Source organism: Penicillium canariense, assembly GCF_028826845.1.
Source record: "Penicillium canariense strain IBT 26290 chromosome Unknown utg000006l_segment0_segment0, whole genome shotgun sequence".
NCBI lineage: Eukaryota > Fungi > Ascomycota > Eurotiomycetes > Eurotiales > Aspergillaceae > Penicillium > Penicillium canariense.
Genome location: NW_026622733.1, coordinates 2,290,349 through 2,309,336, shown reverse-complemented (window position 1 = coordinate 2,309,336; position 18,988 = coordinate 2,290,349). Strand labels below are relative to the sequence as shown.

Here is an 18,988-nt window from a genome sequence, read left to right as displayed (position 1 = left end):
CATTACCATAACTTCGCACGCGTCGCACATAATGGTGTATATCTTTGACAAAATATAGGTCCAAAACATAGGGCAGAATGATGACATGCCTGGAGGAGCCACGATGGAAATCCCAATTAGTTACAGGCACTGCCTGTGATTAAACATGTTAATGCTCTCTATTCTTGACAGCTCACTCAATTGTATGACAATCCATAGTCTGGAATCGATGTATGCTGTACTTTGTAGCATAGTAGAAAAGAAGAAGACAATCTGGGGATTGGGGTGGGGGGATCTACAGATCGACCTACACATCCAAGCGACTCAAGTTTCACCAAGGCTCGATATTTTTGTGGTATTCTGACATATCCTGTCATTTAATGTCCACCTGCAGCAAGAACAGATGGAGTCTACAATTGACAAGACCAATTCCTTCTCCGGTGCTCATCCATCGACATCGAGCACGCTTCTCCGCAAATCTTGCCTCGCCATACCAGAAGACCAGCCCGACAATTCAAAAATATTATATCCCTGCAGAGAACGACCGAAATCAAATAATTTCAGAAGCTCCAAAGAAATCCTTGCTCCCTTTCTATTTCCGAGCTTGCCTTTTAACTTACTACCCACCATGAATCGCGTTCAGAACCACCATCTCCATCTCCATCCCACCAGCCATCCACCGGAGCCCGTCTGGCCCGTGCACAACCACACCCAACCAACTAACCAACCCACCACCCTCTCATCACCACCTGGGACCAGCATGACCTCCCTCCTCAACTCACGCTGGGCCCCGGGTAATGGCGCCAGCAACAGCGCCCAGACACACCACCACCACCCCCACCACCAACCGCACCCCCGCCGCCCCCGCTCCGAGAACCGCATCCGCAGCACTCCCACCAGCGCACCACACAATGCACTTCTCCCACCCGCCGAAGAACTAGCGCGCTTCATGAAAATCGTCTCGCGGCTGCGCTGGAAACTGCCCTTCCTGGCGGAGGGCTACCGGCTGGCAACGCAGGCGGATAACAGCCAGGCCGAGGCCGAGGCGGAGATCATGTTTAAGATCGATTTCTTCGAATACTACGCGCTGCTGGAGCGGGCGATTGTGCATTTGCTGGCTGTGTTTAATATTGCGGTTTCTTCGGCGAGGGGGAGGGTACACACCAACGCCAGCACCAATGGCACTGGCACTGGCACTGGCTACGGCAATGACTATAGCAACGGTAAAGGTGCCGGCGCCAGGTATGCTGGCCTACACCGCTACCACGCAAACGTGCTCTCCGCCCTCGAAGAAGAAACCACCCCCTGGCACCAGTCCTCGGCACCGGCCATGTCCATGAACTCCTCCGGCAAGCGAAGGAGCTGCGCAACCGGTGGAAGACGGCGGATATGACGCGGGGCGAGCTAGCGCGGGATCCGGTGGGGGATCGGGATGTTGTTCGGCCATTGGCGAGCTATGACTTTGAGGGGATATTGACTGGGATTTTTGGGGGGTTGGAGGAGGGGTTTGTTAGGGCGCGCGAACATGTGGATTTGTGTCGGAAGCCGGGGGAGGAAGCCGTCGCAGGGGATGAGGGTTGGGAGTTCATGGTTGATGCTATGGATTGGGAGGCTGTTTGAGATTGACATTGAGATTGAAGGGAGGGGTGGTGGTTTTTTAAATACTGCATAGCTGGTGCTTGAGACTTTCTTTTTCTTTTCTTTTGGTGAATATGCTTGTGCTTTTGTCTGGGGCTGGTCTTGGACAAGTGCTGGGCATAGGTTAAGCTGTGTTTCGGGTTTACTGGATTTAGCTAGGCATTGATATCGAATACCCCCATAAGTGAATTTCAGGCAGATCGACTGACAAGTGGTTGGCCGAATGCCAGCCACTTCTCGGGATGACCAGGAGGACATTCAAGTGCAAGCTTACACTGTAATCTTCCCTTTCTATACACTGAACTAAAGGCCTAACCCAAGGCCAAGACTATTGGCAAGCTACCGTAGGTACCAAATTGACCACAGCTGTGTGCAAAAGACAATATCTTCATTCAGATCTGATGGTATAGGCAAGACAAATTCAAACCAACAATCCTATCCAGTTCAGCCCATCCAGTCGAACAGCGTATCAAACCCCATATCCAGTCCCGCGCGGCAGAAGAAAAAAGGAAAGCAAATAATCAAAAAGCAGTCTTTCCAATCCGACCCCAACCAACCGAAGCCCAAGAGTCGTAACGAACCCGTATGAATCCAAAGCTGAATGAATAGAAATGAAAAGAACATCCGATCTGTTTTTCCAGTGAAGGAGACCCTCTCTAATTTCCCAACGGGAATCAAAACCCAGAACGCGCAACACAAAGACACCAATAAACGAAGGAGAGGAATGTGGGGGTGGAAGTGGAAGTGGAAGGGGCTGGTGCGGAGGAATGAGGGGAGTAGTAGAAACAGAGAATGGGAGACACGCAAAACCGGGGTGAGATAGTGCTGTAGGAGAGCGCTGTACTGTCGGTCGATATACACAAGGCAATGCAGGCGTTTGCGTGGACGAGGAGAGAGCGAAGAAGAGAAGAGAGATATGGGTGACATTTCAGAGGCCTCGGCCGGAGTAAGAATTTCAGCATTTCAGCCTTCGTCTCGTGCGCCTCGTATTCTTGTCTTTCTTTTGAAGCGAACGAAACATGTCATAGCCTTGATTGTTAAAATGCACCGAACTCGCCCTGGCTAATAGCTGGACTGCCATGGCCATTGCAGGTATACTTCGGGGGTTAGGAGGAGAAACCAAAAAAAATCGTCCCAGGATCAGAAGCTATAAACAGACATCAGGGTCAATGTTGATGGGAAGGGTAAAGGGTAAGGGGAGGATCAAAAAAGGGGGATAAAACAAGCACATGTAGAATAGAAGTCGAAGAGGTGTGATGGGGTGGTGGTGATAAAGATAAAAGGGGGAGGTCCGTACACATCGCTCGCTAGAATAAAAAGGGGGTTCCAAAAACGTCCATCCATAAGCCGTAACGTCTCGACAAAGAAAATCAAGATAACAAAGGAAATGGGAAATAAAATAAAAAAGGAAAAAAAAGGAAAATATTGTCACCGGGGAATACACCGAGCAACATGCAGCTCAAGCTCAAGCCCGGCTCGGCTCTGATGAGACGGTCCAGAGACCTGGACGAGGCGGCTACATCATTCAACCATCCTCATCCGAGGGCTCGGCCGATTCTTGCTCACTTCCATCCGCGCTGGCACTCGTCTTGGTCTTCTTCGCGCTACCAAGGTCGTCATTACCCTCGCTCGATTTCCGCTTCTGGCCCGCGGACCCGTTCTCCTTGCCAAGATCAGCAACAGCATCGCCATCCCCATCGGCCGCCTTCTTCTCCATAGCGGCGACCTCGTCAGCGGTCAAGAACCGACCACCCGGACCACGAGGCCGGCGCATGGCGTGGTTGTGCCGTGACTCGTGCAGGTACGGCTTACGTCCCTTAGACGTGAGTCGCAGCTGCTCCTCAAGCTTCTGACGCGCAACACGGCGTTTCAGGATCCGGTGGAACTGCTTGGCATTGACATAGAGCGGGGATTCTTCCTGGTTGCCGCCGGGCACCATCTCAGGCGATGGCTGGTTCTGCTGGATGGCGGCCTGGTGAGGGCCCGGCATGGGCGGCCGGCCGACGTGGTTCATCACGGGCTGGGCATTTTGTACATTGGGGCTGCCGACGTGGCTCATTCGGCGCTGGCCGGGCATCTGCTGGTTCGGCATGGGGACCTGCGAGCCCATCGGGGGCATCTGACCGGGCATTTGGGGCGGAGAACGGGGGTTCCGATCTGCCTTCATGGGTACGCCCGCCATGCGCGGCGAGCCTCGCGATCCCTGCGCCATCTGGCCAGCCATGCCGTCATGTTGAAGCGGGTAGAACTGACCGGATGCGGCGGCGGTGGCCATCGCGGCGGCCTGCGTCGGCGAGATGCCGTATGTCTGGGGCATGGCGGCGGTGACGCCGTATCCCTGGGGGAAGCTCATCTGCTGGTGGACGGCGCCCGGCGCATTCTGCGCTTGCTGGTAATGCTGTTGCGACGGGACGATCGGGGAGGTCTGGTGGGTGGGGTGTGGTGGTTGCATGGATTGCTGGGCATTTGTCGGCGATGTCATCGACCCCACGGGAGCACCAGGGTTCTGGGGTGCACCTTGGTACGGGCCAGGCATGTGGGAGGGGGCGTGTGGATGTTGGCCATGAGGCTGCTGATACTGCGGAGGATACTCCATGGTGACAGAAGCTGGTGGGTAACGGGGGAAGGTCCAGGGAAGGTACCGTCACACAGCCGGCGCGCGCGCGGTACCGGGCTTTGGGGATGACAGGCACGAAGATCAGTTCGAGTGACGATCTACCAGTTCTCAACACCAATCAGATGGGGTAATAAGGGTAGTTAGGCGCCGCGGTGGATTTGGTGCGCGATCACAAATGAGAAAAGACCGTGGTCTGCTCGATTTTGTTTGGCAGATGAGCTGGGTCGATATCACCTCAGGCGCGTGTAGGGGCGGAGTAATCACCTCCAGCAGTTAGCGTGGGTGCGCGGTGATTCGACGAGCGGGACTCGATAGTCTGCAGCCTCGGGTGTTGTGTCAGCAAGAGCGCAGCAGCATGCGGTCACTGGATGTGCAAGGTGGAGGGAAAGTGGGTAAAAGGCCGATGGCCGAAAGTGAAACAACCAAAGAGAGTGAAGCAAGTTAGATACCTTAAACTGCAGGCACCGCAGGGAAAGACAATAGGCAGAAAAGAAAGGCTCTCAACCGGCCTCTTGGATCTTGGTCTTCAAAGACCGCGTCTCGAACGGAAGGTTTGACTCTTTTGTGCGAATCGGTCTATGCCCACCGTCGGGTGTAACGTGGTTGGGCTGTGATGCAGCAGGCCGGGGGTACCCCTCGACTAGACTGCTTGATGCGTTGTCAGAGCCAGTCGCTCTGATAATGCCACCCCGCTGGGGCTAGGTCGAGAGCAACTATTTCAGGCACGGAGGGAAGGCTACCTCATTCACCGAGGGCCTTTGGGTCCTCTTTGGGAAATTTGGGGCTTTCCTTTTCTTGCTCTACCACGTTCAGCGCAGAATCCGGGGCGCGGGCGCAATGCGAACCAGACTAGCGGGTCGTGAGAAGAAGGATTGATGCGCTTCGAGCAGAGCGCGCGGCCGTCAAAAGGGTCCACGAATCAGGACTGGGGCAGCGTCAGTATGTCACATCCTAGGTCAAGCAAGACAGGTGCGCTGTCCCTCCTCCAGAGAGAGGAGGGGTCGGATGATGATCCCAGGGCATGGAGAGGAGGGGTGGTCTTGGATTGACCGAGCGGGTAAGGTCGGACGACCAGGGCAGAGAGGGCAGAGAGGAGGCGATGTATGCGTTGGCACGGGAATTGGGCAAAGAGCTGCAGGCGGCGCGAAAACATACCTGAGGGGATCGGCTTCTGCAGAAGCAGGACAGAATTTGAGACGAGGCTGATCGCGTCCAGCGAATCAATGTCGCGACCTAGAATGGGATATGTTAGATAGCGCGCTCGGAGGACGATGATGTAAATGATGCCAGGGACCCAGCGACGCGTGCAGCAAGCGACGAGGCGGGTGGAAACGCAAAACAGACAAAGCAGAAGAGCGCGCGCATAGCAAAGAGGGAAGAGCCAATAACAGACAGGACCAACTATAAAAAATACCAGCAACGGGCAAATAGCCAGTGGAGGGCGCGTGTTGTGTTTTGCAACGGGCCGGCCACTAACAGCGCGCGCGAACGTGGGATTGGAGGGGAACAAAGCTTGGGGGGGTTACCTTAATGGGGAGGGGGGTGGAAAGGGGAATCAGAAGAACCACAGGAGGAGGAGCAGTGGCAGCGTGGATATTCTCCGTCAGACTTCCAATCCCAAGCGATCAAGGGATCCCAGCCAGACGATGATTTGACGGGGGCAGAGGGTGAGGGGGGGAGGAGGGGGGAGATCGAAGGAATCGTGCCAACGAGAAGGCGGTGCGCTGCTTTGGTGCGCGACTGGGGCCGCTGATGTCAAGGCCCGGCCAGTTCCGCGAAACACCGTGAGGCTTGGAGAGATGGGGACTGATGGACAAATGAACGAAGAGAGTGGCTCAAGAAACGCGTGGGAGAGAAAATAAAAAAGGGTAATGTTTACACGGCAGGAATGGGGGAATGCTGCTTGGTCTCTTTTCTTCGAGCCGCACACAAGTCACCGTACGCCAGTACAGCTGTATGGCGTACGGCTGTATGGGAGTGGTATAGGGCCTTCTTGGACTGCAAGCTCGGGCCGCGATTGCAATCAAATCTGCGGGGAACAATAGAAGAAACAAGAGATAGAAATCTCACTGGCAGAAGCAATAGAAAATGGATAACGAGCAATAGAAAAGACGATCCTTGATAGGTACCTACCTATTGGAGAGAAGTGCTGGATAGATCCAAGTCCGGCCGTACTGTCGTACACGGTATAGTACTGTAGACTGGTACTGTAGCTTGTACTGTAGCCGGTAGCGCGTCTACCATCCAGTAGGGCCTGAAGCGCTCCGTACTGGCCGACCGTGGTGTGGACGGGTGAATGGATAGAGGAGAGAGGGTACTCCGTACGATGATTGGGCTTTCCAACTGGATCAGAACAGACCAGAACAACGAACAGACCAGTCGTAGGACGGATGGCACGGGGGAAAGCCAAATTAACGAAAAAGGCGAAGTAAGGGTGGCCAACGCTGTGCGATGGTTGGAGGGCAAACAGGCTGGTGAGGGCGGGCAACCAACGAGAAGAGGCACAGGAGAAAGGCGAAAAGGGGCGGGTGGGATGGGGCATTTTGTACTGGCTGGCAATGAGCGGCTCCAGCGACCGGCGACGTATCAGCGGTGGAGCTGAGCGGGGTGCGGAGGACCACTGATGACATTGCATTACAGTCATTACCTGGGTTACACCTCGTTACCTGGATTTACACACTTTGGCACGCGTGCTCTCTGCCAAACATGATCCATACCCTCGTATCCCCGGCCCCCCAGTGGCTGGGCACGGGTACCAGTGGGGGCCATCACGCCGTTCTGCTGGCGGAACCAGCCACTGCCTTTCACGTGTACAGTGACGGTATATTACAGACAGTACCGTCCTGCCGGTCATGTCATCAGATCACGGGCTGGACAAGGAATCCGGCCATCCCGAGCAAGTCCACGTCCACCAAGTCATGTGCAACCCAACGTCTTCCGACTTGGCGGTGAGCAACACGAGGCGGTTGTTTGTGTGGTTTGCTTTTGTTGCTTCATCTCGTTGGGCAGTAACAACACCGGCACTATGTATCACCCTAGCCAACCGCCCTGACTCTAGTAATCATTTCAAATCAATTTCCCTTTTTTTTCCCTTTTTTTCCCTTTTTTTCCCCCTCCTTTTCTTCGCCCTGCTTTGCTTCCATTGTCCTATTCTGCCAGCCCCCTCGGCTGTCTCTCCCTTTCGGGCAACCGTCCTCCACCCTAGGTCTCATCTTCGCCCGCCACTCATACTCCATAGAGGACTCTCCGTACAACTGCCCCTGAGGACCCGCATCACCGTGCGCTCTATGTACACACTCCTTCATCTTCGTACTCGATAATCTACTCCATTTATATGATTAAAGGATCGGACGAAGCGCCATGCTGACTCTCGGCCCCTATTGTGATGAGTTGTGACATCAAAAGTGAGGCGGCGATCTGCGCGCCATTCTAAGCTGGCCCGCGCGAGGCGTCTCACCCCCGGTCGATGGATCTAACCCCCGAGATCTCAACTCGGTTGGGTGCTGCTGTGCTGGCAATCATGGAAATGACGCAAGAGGGAGGCTTTGTGGTCTGGATGATGCGCCACGGGCGTCTCAAGGGTTTCCAAGGGTAAGAAAGAACGATATGGCTGAGTCTAGACGGTGTAGGGCTGGCCGGTCTCGAGTGAAGCCACGTTCTTTCTTCCGGTATCCTCGTAGTGTAGCCTCTACATTCTGGAATGCGCCTTGGCTGCGGTGTGCTTGAGACGTGGTCGAATTCTCCGTATACTTGCTTGAGCTTATCGTAGCGAGCAGGGGCCAACAGACCTCATTCAATGGTGTACCTCTGTTTGTAGGACGGTTGGGAACATGCTCACCGACAGGATCGATCTCAGTGGCTAGTTTACTAGGCCCAAAGTTGATCGTTCGCTAATGTTATCTATAAATGGGGAATCGTCTCCACTGCTGACCGGCCTTCAATATACTGCGGTTGTGTCTACCTTGGTATGAGATGGACGTGTACACAGATAGCTGTTTACCCTCATGAATGAAATCAACAGCCAACAGCTCGGAATATCTCTCCACCTTCCACACTTCCATAAATCCCATCTATTCCTCTCTAGCAATCATAACCATCATCGATCTCACCTGAGTCCTCCCGGAAGAAAGAACGTCAAGCTGACAGGCGCAATTCTGCATGGCAGTAAATACACACGTACCCTCCAGTTCCCAGCGAGATACCCAAAGAAACCTTACCAGACATTCACAACGTTAAATGTCGCCCACCATCCCACCAAGGCAGGCCCATCCTCGCAATCATCCGCTGCCTCGCTCACCGTATACCACGAGCTATCTGATCAATCCGCCTAGGTCTATAGCTGCAGTCTCAGCGCCGATTTGGGCCCCGAGATCTGCACAGAGCCCGGCTGCACACGCATCGTCGAAGACAGTGCAGCCCTGGACCCCCCTCGTGCCTACCTTCTGCATCTCCGTCCCCTTGCATCCGCCGTTCCAGTATGAGGTTATGGTCCAGCCTTTGTTAGCGGCGGAGACACCATTTAGGGCGAGAAGGAGGAGTAGTTCGATGTGTATTTCTAGAGGAGGAATGTGTTTGGGTTGTTGATTGTGGTGGACGATTGACATGTTTATGGGACGTTGAATGGGTTTTATATTGCGCGATGGAACCCGGTATGCACTTGAGCTGGCTCATGGCCTATCGTTTGGGGATGGAACAGGTTTGTCCAACCATCGGAATCCTGCGCTGCTGCTACAAGGTTGCTCCAGCCACCAGAAAGGTACATCTGATACTAAAATTAGGTGGACTGTAGAGAAGGAAACCATCTCGCGGCCCCGGGGTCATATCCCGGGGCCAATAATGGTGGGGCGAGGGCGCAACAATCAATGAAAAGCTTCACCCAGCGTTCATGATCTACGGTCTTGCAGAGCCGGATGGGCATTCTCCCGAGTCTGTCGGGCTGGGGTACGGGATATCAAATACTTTTCTGGATCTCAAATATTTTTCTGGATCTCCGTATATGCGGAGTCTTCGGGGACTGCTCCCGGTTGTGTAAATGAAATTGGTGACGGCGTACATCAGTGATACTCAGAACCCTTGCGTTGTGGTTTCACAGGGACCATTTCTGAGATGCTGATGAATATGCTGGCCAAGGTTAGATCATTGTCTCCATCAACTCGATGAAGTACCATGGTAGTTCCATTCCACAGGATATAGTTCGAACCCTGAGCACTGCGTACAGCAGCTGGTGCGATGGACCATACCCATTCAGTGCGGCGTGTCTTTGATTCGCGGAGCCTGAAAGGCCTGGTTTCGACCCCACATGGAAGCTTGACCGCTTCGGCTGCGAGGCGAATGGACTAGATGGAAACAACTAAGGAAATGTGTTGAGAAACCAAGTACGGAGTAGATATTCGGAACTCCAGTTCGATACGTAGTTGGGGTGGTCTTTTTTATTTGTTCTGATCTCATATGATGAAAGGTTTTATCAGAGATTTGCTGCATGATCTGACCCTGCCCGTTGGCCTACAATATATATCTGTCTTAACAAAGTCCATAAATGGCCCACACGTTCAAAATAAACAATGAACAGTGACCTTGGCGAATCAAATTAACAGAAAATTCGCCATCGATATATGTTGTATCATTATGCATCGGTCAAAACGGCTAGAATGATAAGGGAGTTGTTTAAGATCGTGCCAAAGAGGGGTTCGAGAAGGTCTTGTTCGAGCTTGTTGGGCCTCCCGCATCCCTTCCATCCATGGACGGGCTAGACCAATCCAGCAGTCAGTACTCCTGTATCTGAGAATGTGGCGACGCGATCCAGCGTGGATGGACGAGTGCTTTATTCTGATGTAGCTCTTCATAATGCATGATTATGACCACTGAATATCTCTATCCAGAAGTTCACGCCAATAGTTGCACTGTTCGCCAGTTGGGGGCACCGCTTACCTCAGCAAGGGGGCCCGCGCCGCCTGGCAGGTGGCTTTTTCGATGAACAGGCCGACTCGACAAGCGCATTCAACTGTTGTGCCTCGAGTCTCGCTTCATCACCACTGCAGTCCTTGACTTAGCTGCCCCGCAAGGTCCAGACCACCGTGTTCGCGGGATCCCGCTGACCCATCCCCACACCACACGCTGAATATTCGATACATGACGTCTTTGTTGACATCCACGGTTACCGGCATCCCTTCGATAGCGCTCCAGACGAATCGTACACACACCATATCCAGCCACCCAAAACATTACCACCTTGCGGTACCGCTCCAAAGTCGCGCTCCTCACGGCGGCCGGCAGCGGTGTTGACCCGTCACCGCTTGTGCCACACCCCTCTCTCCCTTTCGAACCCATTGTCTAGAGCAGTCAAGTTCGTGACAGCCCCGGTGTATGGGGTAAGAGGACAAGATGGCTCCAGGCGGCGGAGGCAATATCAAGGTGGTGGTTCGGGTGCGACCCTTCAATAGCAGAGGTGAGTGACAAGTTGCGCGGAGACAGATAGAGAGACCATACATAACCCCTCTGCCCCCTGGACTCGTGGCTGACCTGGCGACACCTCTGGCACACTCTAGAAATTGACCGCGGCGCAAAATGTATCGTGCAAATGAAAGGCGCCCAAACGGTGCTCACCGCACCGGGGGGTGCGGATGATAAATCGCGAAAAGGTGCTGGCAAGGGCGGCGGCGATGGGCCCAAGGTGTTTGCTTTCGATCGATCATACTGGTCATTCGACAAGAAAGACGCGAACTATGCCGGCCAGGACAACCTGTTCGATGACCTGGGTACGCCGCTTCTCGACAATGCCTTTGGCGGATATAACAACTGTATTTTCGCTTACGGTCAGACCGGCTCCGGAAAGTCGTACTCGATGATGGGTTACGGCCAGGAGTATGGTGTGATCCCGCGGATTTGCCAGTCCATGTTCACCCGGATCACCGATATCCAACAAGATAAGAACCTGAAATGTACGGTTGAGGTGTCATACCTGGAAATTTACAACGAACGCGTTCGCGACTTGCTTAACCCATCGAATAAGGGCAACTTGAAAGTCCGTGAGCACCCCTCGACTGGTCCGTACGTTGAGGATTTGTCGAAGTTGGTGGTTCGCTCGTTTGACGAGATTGATCACTTAATGGACGAGGGTAACAAGGCTCGAACGGTTGCGGCGACGAACATGAACGAAACATCCAGTCGATCGCATGCAGTGTTCACCTTGACTCTCACGCAAAAACGCCATGATGCTGAGACCTCCATGGACACGGAGAAGGTGTCGAAGATCAGTTTGGTCGATCTGGCTGGCTCTGAGAGAGCAAACTCGACCGGCGCGACTGGTGCTCGCTTGAAGGAGGGTGCTGAGATTAACAGATCCCTATCCACACTTGGTCGTGTGATTGCTGCGTTGGCCGATGTCTCTTCTGGAAAACTCAAGAAGGCATCCATGGTCCCATATCGTGATTCAGTACTCACATGGCTCCTGAAAGACTCCCTGGGAGGCAACTCAATGACTTCCATGATTGCAGCTATCTCGCCTGCAGACATTAACTTCGACGAAACACTGAGTACTTTGCGTTATGCAGATTCCGCCAAGCGAATCAAGAACCACGCCGTGGTCAACGAGGATCCGAACGCCCGCATGATTCGCGAGTTGAAGGAGGAATTGGCACAACTGCGGTCTAAGCTCGGAGGAGGAGTTCCTGGAGGAGTGGCTGGAGCTCCTGGCTCAATGCCGCAAGAAGAATACTATCCTCCCGATACACCGTTGGAGAAGCAGATGGTCTCTATCCAGCAATCTGACGGTTCAGTCACAAAAGTCAGCAAGGCTGAGATTGTGGAACAGCTCAATCAGAGTGAGAAGCTGTACAAAGATCTGAATCAGACTTGGGAGGAGAAACTGCAAAAGACAGAGCTCATTCACAAAGAGCGCGAGGCAGCTCTGGAGGAGCTGGGTATCAATATCGAGAAGGGTTTCATTGGACTGAGCACGCCGAAGAAAATGCCCCATTTGGTCAATCTTAGCGATGATCCATTGCTCGCAGAGTGTCTGGTCTACAATATCAAGCCGGGCACCACGACGGTGGGGCATATGGACCAAGGAAACAGCGTTGAGATCCGATTGAACGGCTCGAAGATTCTCACTAAGCACTGTACCTTTGAGAATGTCGACAATGTCGTGACCATTGTTCCGACTGAAGGAGCTGCAGTGATGGTCAACGGCCTACGCATTGATAAACCTACACGACTGAAGAGCGGATTCCGCATTATCCTGGGTGATTTCCACATCTTCCGCTTTAACCACCCCCAGGAGGCCCGCGCCGAACGGGTGGAACAAAGCCTGCTGCGGCACTCTGTGACAACAAGCCAACTTGGCTCACCAGCACCAAATAAGACCCATGACCGCACACCCAGCAAGGTCGATTCCGAGGTCGATGGCGACTCTAGCAGAGCAGATTCCCCCATGCCTTCACAGCGTGGACGAGAATCGGATTGGTTCCTTGCTCGACGAGAAGCTGTCAGCGCTATGCTGGGACCGGACCATATTTCTCATTTGCCCGACGACGAGTTAGATGCCCTATTTGAGGACGTACAGAAAGCACGAGCAGTGCGCCGCGGACTTCCAGAAAACGAAGAAGACTCCGACTCACTAAGTTCTTTCCCCGTGCGCGAAAAGTACATGTCGAATGGAACTATCGACAATTTCTCTCTCGACACGGCCATCACTATGCCTGGCACACCACGACAGTCTGATGATGATGGGACGAACGGCTTTTCTCTCAAATCAGTTCAAAAGGACATGCAGCGCCAGCTTGATCGTCAACGGGATCAATTTCAGGACAAACTGAAGCTTGCAGAAGCATCTTCCAACCAGGACACAGGAGAAATCCAAATCGAGAAGCAACGCATGGAAGATGCGCTTCGGTCTGCGAAGGAGGTGTTTGAAGAGCAATTGAGGGTGCAAAAGGAAAGTTTTGAAACGCAGATGCGGGATATGGGTACGCCGATCCCGCAAATCTACGAGAACGGCTTTGCCAAGCTGGACGAGCGCGAGCTTGAGATTGCACGGACTGTCTACGATCACTGGTCACAGCGCAACTATGTTCGTATGGCTGAAAAGATTCTACAACATGCTTCCCTCCTGAAGGAAGCACAGGTCATGAGCCAGATCATGGACAAAAATGTAGTTTTCCAATTTGCTGTTGTTGATCATGGCCATAACATGGCTTCCTCATATGATCTGGTATTGAACGGGATCTCCGGCGACGAGGACATTGTGCTGGAGGAAACTAAGAAGCCATGCGTTGGCATTCGGGTCATCGACTACAAGCAATGTGTGATTCACTTGTGGTCGATCGAGAAGCTCCAGCGCCGCGTACAGTCCATGCGACAGCTGCACCAGTATATTGACCGTCCGGACTATATTCAGCATTTCAAACTTGAAAATCCGTTTTCGGAGCCTTGCTCGCCGCAGTATTCCCTCATTGGTGATGCCGACATCCCCCTGACTGCTGTGTTCGAGACTCGCGTGCAAGACTTCTCGATCGAGATCACATCGCCTTATACCCAGAGTGTCATTGGCATTGTTCGCTTGTCACTCGAGCCATCCTCTGCACAGGCCCCTTCGTCGACCTTGAAATTCAACGTCGTCATGCGGGACATGGTCGGATTTGCTGAGTGGGAAGGGTCTGATGTTCATGCGCAGCTCTTCGTTCCAGGAATCTCTGAAGAAGGTGGTGCGACCACGACCCAGATGATTAATGGGTTCGAGGAGAGCCCTGTCCGGTTTGAGAGTGTGCATAGCATGAGCTTGCCGCTGTCAAGTCCTCGATCAGCTGCGCTCAAGGTTTGCGTCTACGCTCGTGTGACATCAGTTCATCTTGACAAACTCCTCAGCTGGGATGATATGCGTGATTCATCGGAACTTACACCTAAGAAGCGCATGGCGCCTCGAATTGCCGAGTCGGAATTCTATTCAGAGGAGCGACATGACGTTTTTGCACGAGTTCAAATCCTGGAACTTGCCGAGTCCGGCGAGTACCTCCCCGTAGAGGTCGTTCAGAATAGCCCCCTTGACGCGGGCACGTACCAACTCCACCAGGGCTTGCAGCGTCGTGTTTCCATCAACCTGACCTACAGCTCCACTGAAAGTTTGCCGTGGGATGATATCGCCAATGCTCGTGTCGGCTCTGTGCGCCTTCTCGACCCCTGGGGCAAGATCCCTGATCAAGACCTTCAGACCCCGGATGTCCCCCTGAAGTTCCTCCAGGAGCCAATGGTCAAAGACAATGCCGATGGCACATCCAATGTCACGATCGTGGGCCAATGGGACTCAAGTCTGCACGGCTCCCTGCTTCTTGACCGGGTGACTGCAGACAAGTATCGGGTCCAAGTGACTGTTCGATGGGACCTTGTCTCTTCTCGTCTCCAGGCCCCGGTTATATTCGAGGTCGACCAGACTCTCCAAATCCTGGGGCGTACCTATGTTCGTCAGCAGTCGATGTTCAAGCAGCTATGGAGCTCTACGCGCGTTGTGCACTCAACAACAAAAATGTACTCGTTGGTCATCCGCCCGATCTCTGCCAAGCGTGCTGCCGACCTTTGGCGGATGAATACTCAAAACGACTATGTCAAGGGCGAGGAGCTCTTGACGACTTGGGCACCTCGCAAAGTGTCGCTGGTTCGGGATTACATTGCTGCTCGCAAACGCCGATACCGTCTAGCTGAGCTGCAAGCTGCCCGCGGCGCTCTCAGTGCCGGCAGCCTGATGGCTTCTCCTGCCCGCAGTGGACGATCGACGCCTATGCGTAACCAGGATCTCAACGAGCGGAAATCCAAGCTTCTTCGCAAGTACCTCGAGCTCTGGTCAACCAAAAAAGACCCAACTGAGGCGATTCTCGTCCGAAGCAACACCGAACCCCCATCCGACGGTGCAGCGATTGCAGCACAACACAGAGCGGATGGCGCTGATCCTGTCTCTGACAAAATGTCGCTCAAGCCCCGCTTCGTAGCCACCATCCAAGCCCTCCCGAAGAACCCCTCTTCCTTGAAGTCGGGCTACGTGCTTACCCCGGACGATACCAACAGTATCTGGGTCCGCCGATTTGTGGAGCTCCGCCGGCCGTATCTCCACATCTACTCCGCCGAAGGAGACGAAATCAACGCCATCAACCTGCGCAACTCCCGCGTCGACCACGCGCCCGACTTCGCCCGCCTTCTTGATGGGTCCGGCGCCGGCGCCGACCGCTCACTCTCCGCTAAGGGCCGGCCCAACATCTTCGCCGTCTACGGGACCCAGAACACCTTCCTGTTCGCGACGCGGACCGAGGCGCAGAAAGTCGAATGGATCCTCAAGATCGACGAGAGCTACTTCAGCAGCAACGGCGGCAGTGCTGCAGCCAGCAGCGACGAGCGGTAATGAAGATCGGCGTCTGGCTGTCAGCCTTCATGTGTTTGACGATATAACGGGCGCCGGAGTCTTACCATTTTAATTCTTCATTCTTTCATTTCAAGCCTCCCCCAACTTTTTTTCTTCTTCTTCTCATTTATGACCTGTTGTTGAGATACCCCTTGAATATATCAACTGGCTGTGGCGCTTCCCCCTCCCATGTACATAGTTCGATATCGTTGGGACCATAGATGCGACGGTGCTCATTGATTTGCTTACACGGTGTCCATCTCGGTATTAATTTCTTTGATCAATAAACTTGTAAAATACAAAGATTACCTCATTTAACCTACATCTGGCCAAAGGACCTACCAAGACATCTTATGCAACTAATGTGAAATTGAAGGACTTTCGAGTGCTGATAAACATGGTTCACATGAAAATTATGGTGTGTTACATTTGCATTTTATACACGTAAGACTCAAATTGCTTGTTGACTCGTCGCGCGCTTAAGCTTATGGCACCGGATTTGCAGCTAAATAGGCATCAACGCTTTCCAGTGCACTTGTCAAGTCAGCGTGGAAAAATGGTCGACTCGCACTTTCAATTGCCACAGACCGAGGCGTGTCATTGCACACATTTGCTTCGGGTCCAATCATCCACTTCTCATCCCCTTTGTTCAATGGTTCCTCCTTGTTTGCTTCAACGTCGAGAGGGGTATGCCGGCCGTGTGACCTTGATGAGTCCTTCAACTCGTCGACGGGAAGAGGTTCCGCATTATGGCAGGAAGGATAGCCAAAGCCGGATGCCGCAAGAGCGCGTTTGGTCCATCTGTTTCTCACATGAGCAAAATGCCACTGCACTTCGAGCGGCGCAGCGCGATGATTGAGCTGGCTGCGTATGTCGACTAGATTCTGAATGCTGGTGACATCGACGTGGTTGACTGCTGAGAAATCCAAAATGATTGCTCGAAGGACTGGTAGACCTAAGCTGTTCGATGCATGCCCTTGGTTCTCCGGGGCGAGATCATTCCATGGCCGATCGCCTTTCTGAGAATATGCTTGCGCATTGGTCCGCCGAGTACACCTGGATATGGTCTGGACCAAGGGATCCAGGTAATGGCCCGCGTTTAAGTAGTTGAAGCCCTCTGAAAAACGATATATGAAGACACCCGGCCGTGGCCGTTCTAGCTCGACTCCCAAATACCCATCCCCAGCATCATTGAGTGGTAGGAATAACGGCCGCTGAGTAAATTGACCACCGATCCATGTCCGGCCAAGGAGACTGCCTGGGGCTTTGGCGTGGCGGAACAGTAAGACGGCGATCGACAAACAAGCAGTCGCGTATATACTGTTGGGAATTGTGTTTGTGATGGCAACCACCAGTCCGACTGCGAAGACAACCGCATCCAGGGGCGCAATTAGCCAGAATTGGTAGATCGTGTTCGGGGCAACAATTAAATCGCCGACAGCATGAAAGATCACACTGGACAAGGACGCCAAAGGGATATAGAAAACCACGGCGGTCAACGCATAAATGGCAATCAAGACGACGGTGGCCGTGATGACGCCCGCCAGGGGGGTCCGAACCCCGGATTTGGACTGGATTGCTGAGCGACAAAAGGCACCCGTGGCGGAGTATGCTCCCAAGAATGGGCCAAGAAGATTGGTGATACCAATGGCAATGAGCTCCTGAGACGGGTCAATAGTATAGTTGTTGAGACGGCCAAAGGATTTGGAGATTGCAATATGCTCCAGGAGTAACACGATCACACAGGCGGGAAGCTTTGCTGCGAAGGTTTTGATGACCTCCCCAGTCACATTGGGCACGCCAGCGTGCTGGAAGCCTCGAGGAACGTGTCCGACAATAGCAAAGGCAGGGTTCTCTCGGCGATGAAGGTTGACAGCCGCACTTATCATTGTAAAGAAGAGAATCACGAACGCCGAACGCAGAGCAGGAAGAAAGAAGAAGAGCTTGGATCGGTGCGGGAATCTTCCGGCGGCATAGTTGCAAGCAGTTCGTATCGTATATAGAGTGACAAGGGCGGACACCCCCATGGCTGCATCGTATCTCTGAGATGATGGGAGGTTTTTCAAGGTGTCGATGATAATTTGGTATGCAGGCGCTCGGGTGCTGTAATCCGCCGTCTGGCCGAGCAAGGTCTTCACTTGCCCAGCGCCAATCGTAATGGCCGAGCCCGTCATAAAGGAAGTAATGGATGGAAGAGGAATGAAATCAACTAGAAATCCTATTCGCGCCAGGCCCATGAATGTGATGATGCTGCCGCAGATCACCGTTATAGACAGCGCAATTTGCGGACCGGGAATGCTGGGGTAGAGTTGCTGCAGATCGGTGATGATCGTGCCGACAACTGTCGACATGACGGCAACTGGCTTTTACCCTGTTAGCTTCGGGATGACACGCTTGCGTTGTTTCGAGAGCCTACCCCGATCGTGATATCCTTGGAGGTTGCAAAGAACCAATAGACAACGCCGCCCATGAATGAGGTGTAAAGGCCGTACTCTACGGGAAGACCGGCCAATCTAGCATAGCCCATACTCTGGGGAATAACGACCGCGCCCACAGTCGCACCTGTTTTACATCGGGTGATTGAGCTCAGCATAGGTATGATCAGAGGTTCAACAGTGTCGCGTACCTGCAACCAAGTCTCCGATGAACCATTGCAAATTATAATGCTGAATCCATTTCAAGAAAGGAAATAGTCGGGTCAGACATTGCAGAGCCTGGTGAACGGATGGGATTCCATCATTCAACCAGTCCAGCACGGTCGGGTCCGAACCATGATGGGCTTGTGTATCCTCGGGGATGTAGGAATCTTGTAGACCCAGCACCTTTTTTACCGAGATCATAGTGTTCAGTACCGGGGGCCTGATGAACAGAAAGATCGGCAATCCTCCGCAGCCCTGAGAGTCGGCAGAGTCCGCCTATTTAAACACATTGTTCAAAAATCAAAGGCATATCAACCACGAACAAGCTATGGAGAGAAGGGGCATGTATGCTATGGTTTACGCGGGGTTGCGGTGCCCACGCCGATTAGCGAGATAAGTTGGAATGTGAAGAAAGAATTCACCCCGGCGTGCTGTTGCTGCCGCCCTCTCTACCCCCGGTTGCCTGTACAACATGCCAAGCGATGCTCAATTGAGGAACTTGTAATTCATAGGATCAAGATTTGGAAGCATTTGCCGAAAAGACTGAAAGATGAAGAGAATCAGTACTCTTATCGGTCCGAAAATGCAGAGCCGACTCCCGAAGCATGGAATGAAGGTTGAAGCCACAGAATGTGGCAGATTGAGGCAAATTGGGAGGTATGTAGAGCCGAGACCACATTTATAGCTTTGATGCGCTCTGGACAATAATGGCCAAGGTATGAGAACTTCGCA

General features: G+C 53.2%; 5 protein-coding genes across 5 annotated transcripts; 2 read left to right on the top strand and 3 right to left on the bottom strand.

Annotated features, from left to right (window-relative positions):
• Positions 1–739: 739 nt before the first annotated feature.
• N7482_008804 (uncharacterized protein) lies at positions 740–1,599 on the top strand (the record flags this gene model as incomplete). The annotated part of the gene is made up of 2 exons (XM_056690928.1): positions 740–1,221; positions 1,272–1,599. 2 exons carry the CDS (start codon positions 740–742, stop codon positions 1,597–1,599), a joined length of 810 nt encoding a protein of 269 aa, XP_056540693.1.
• Positions 1,600–3,142: 1,543 nt separating this feature from the next.
• On the bottom strand, positions 3,143–4,213 carry hapB (CCAAT-binding transcription factor subunit HAPB; the record flags this gene model as incomplete). Its single annotated transcript, XM_056690927.1, has 1 exon — positions 3,143–4,213. The coding sequence occupies one exon, from the start codon at positions 4,211–4,213 to the stop codon at positions 3,143–3,145; it is 1,071 nt and encodes a 356-aa protein (XP_056540692.1).
• Positions 4,214–5,153: 940 nt separating this feature from the next.
• N7482_008802 (uncharacterized protein) lies at positions 5,154–6,776 on the bottom strand (the record flags this gene model as incomplete). Its single annotated transcript, XM_056690926.1, has 2 exons — positions 5,154–5,467; positions 6,368–6,776. The coding sequence occupies 2 exons, from the start codon at positions 6,774–6,776 to the stop codon at positions 5,154–5,156; spliced, it is 723 nt and encodes a 240-aa protein (XP_056540691.1).
• Positions 6,777–10,811: 4,035 nt separating this feature from the next.
• On the top strand, positions 10,812–15,617 carry N7482_008801 (kinesin-3 motor protein uncA; the record flags this gene model as incomplete). The annotated part of the gene is made up of 1 exon (XM_056690925.1): positions 10,812–15,617. One exon carries the CDS (start codon positions 10,812–10,814, stop codon positions 15,615–15,617), a length of 4,806 nt encoding a protein of 1,601 aa, XP_056540690.1.
• A 485-nt stretch (positions 15,618–16,102) lies between these two features.
• On the bottom strand, positions 16,103–18,457 carry N7482_008800 (SLC26/SulP family anion transporter; the record flags this gene model as incomplete). Its single annotated transcript, XM_056690924.1, has 3 exons — positions 16,103–17,980; positions 18,034–18,179; positions 18,244–18,457. 3 exons carry the CDS (start codon positions 18,455–18,457, stop codon positions 16,103–16,105), a joined length of 2,238 nt encoding a protein of 745 aa, XP_056540689.1.
• Between the last annotated feature and the right edge of the window lie 531 nt (positions 18,458–18,988).